General features: G+C 55.8%; 1 protein-coding gene across 1 annotated transcript; it reads left to right on the forward strand.

Annotated features, from left to right (window-relative positions):
- Positions 1-6: 6 nt before the first annotated feature.
- On the forward strand, positions 7-1,717 carry LOC110390453 (cytochrome P450 2J2-like; the record flags this gene model as incomplete). Its single annotated transcript, XM_021381776.1, has 4 exons — positions 7-335; positions 453-654; positions 1,215-1,377; positions 1,596-1,717. Coding segments are annotated over exons 2-4 (474 nt in total), but the record flags the coding sequence as incomplete, so codon positions are not given.
- Between the last annotated feature and the right edge of the window lie 4 nt (positions 1,718-1,721).

Raw genomic sequence — 1,721 nt, forward strand, 5'->3', positions numbered from 1 at the left:
GGGGCGGGACGCGCTGGTCCCTCCGCAGCGCTCAGCGCCCTCTGCGCCCTGGCAGCACCGCCCCGTGGCAGCGGAGCGTCGGCCCGTGAGTCAGAGGCTTTGCGGGAGCTCCGTGCGGCCTCATCTCGCGTCCCTCGGGGCCCGGCTCTGTCTGCGGCTCCGCGTGGCGGGGAGGCGGTGGCTGCGAGAGGGGCCGCGACGGGGGCTCGGGCGGGAGCCGGGAGCGTCACGGTGAGGGACCTGCGGGAGCTGCCGGCTGTGGGAAGGCGGCGGCAGGAGACGGGAGCGAAACGAGGAGCTGCCGTTGCGTTGCGTGGTGGGTGGTTCTTCCCGAGGTGAGAGATGCGTGGCTGGAAGGCGGAAGGGCTTTAGCGACCAGGTGTGGCTGAGGCTGGGGAAGCGGCAGCCCCGAGGCCAGGCCAGCGCGAGCCCCTCTGCGTTTGTGCCCACAGCTGCAGCCGCACCATGCTGCGCTTCCTCTGGGACAGCATCTCCCTGCAGATGCTCTTCGTCTTCCTCTTTGTCTTCCTGCTCGTCTCTGACTACATGAAGAGGAGGAAGCCGAAGGACTTCCCCCCCGGTCCTTTTTCCTTCCCTTTCCTGGGAAATGTGCAATTTATGTTTGCCAAAGATCCTGTGGCCATAACACAGAAGGTAAGGGGATTTGCAGTGCATGGACGGGGTCAACGCTTCCCAACCCTATCACATTCAATCCAGTGGCCCACAGAGAGCTTTCCACAAGTGGGAAGGAGATTGGCCCATGATCAGCTGCAACTTTGATAAGGTTTGCCTTGGTATACAGAGCCACATCCTTTGGGCAAAGGGCATGGTACAATGCCATCTGCAGCTGTAGCTGAGTCTGATGGGAACTGCTTTTGGGAAGGGAGTTAAGCAACAGCTGAAAATCGTTACTCATCGGAGTCTTGCGAAGCCTGGAAAATGCTGCCTGGAGGGTTTTACATCAACTCCCGAAACCTGATTTAGGAAATGAGGAACATGACTGTGTGCAGTCAAGCCAATGTTATTGCACTTGTGTAACCACTCTACCTCCTCTCTCAGGCTAAGCTTGCCGTGTTTCCATTGCCTGAACTTCCCTGTCCCTGCCTGCCTGTCCTTCCCTGCATGTTAAGGATGCCAGGCCATTCCCTGTCCCAGCAGAAACTGCAAACCAATCTCCATTTGTTTATTTATTCATTTATTTACCCCTTCCTCAGCTTACTGAAAAACTTGGAGATATCTTCAGCTTGCAAGCAGGCAGCCAGTCGTTTGTGATCATAAATGGGCTGCCACTGATCAAGGAAGCTCTTGTGACCCAGGGAGAGAACTTCATGGATCGCCCGGAAATTCCTCTTGACACAGATATCTTCAACAAATTGGGTGAGCTATCTATTGAGATACATATCTGAAATGCACTGTCAATTTGTTGACCTTTCAAACATACCAGAAGGGAAGCTGGAGATAATGCCATGGCTTGACATTCATGCTGAGCAGAGGAACCATCGTGCTTGAGCATCCTTTGTCAAGGCCAATACCCTCCAACGTCTTCCTTTTGCTGTGGGCATCTGCCTTTTCTCACTATGGAATGCTTCTGCCAGGGCTGATCTCTTCCAATGGGCACCTGTGGAAGCAGCAGAGAAGGTTCACGTTGACCACCCTCCGGAACTTTGGCCTGGGGAAGAGGAGCCTGGAGGAGCGGATACAGGAGGAGTGCCGATTCCTCA

This window comes from Numida meleagris, unplaced genomic scaffold, assembly GCF_002078875.1.
Source record: "Numida meleagris isolate 19003 breed g44 Domestic line unplaced genomic scaffold, NumMel1.0 unplaced_Scaffold1114, whole genome shotgun sequence".
Lineage (NCBI taxonomy): Eukaryota > Metazoa > Chordata > Aves > Galliformes > Numididae > Numida > Numida meleagris.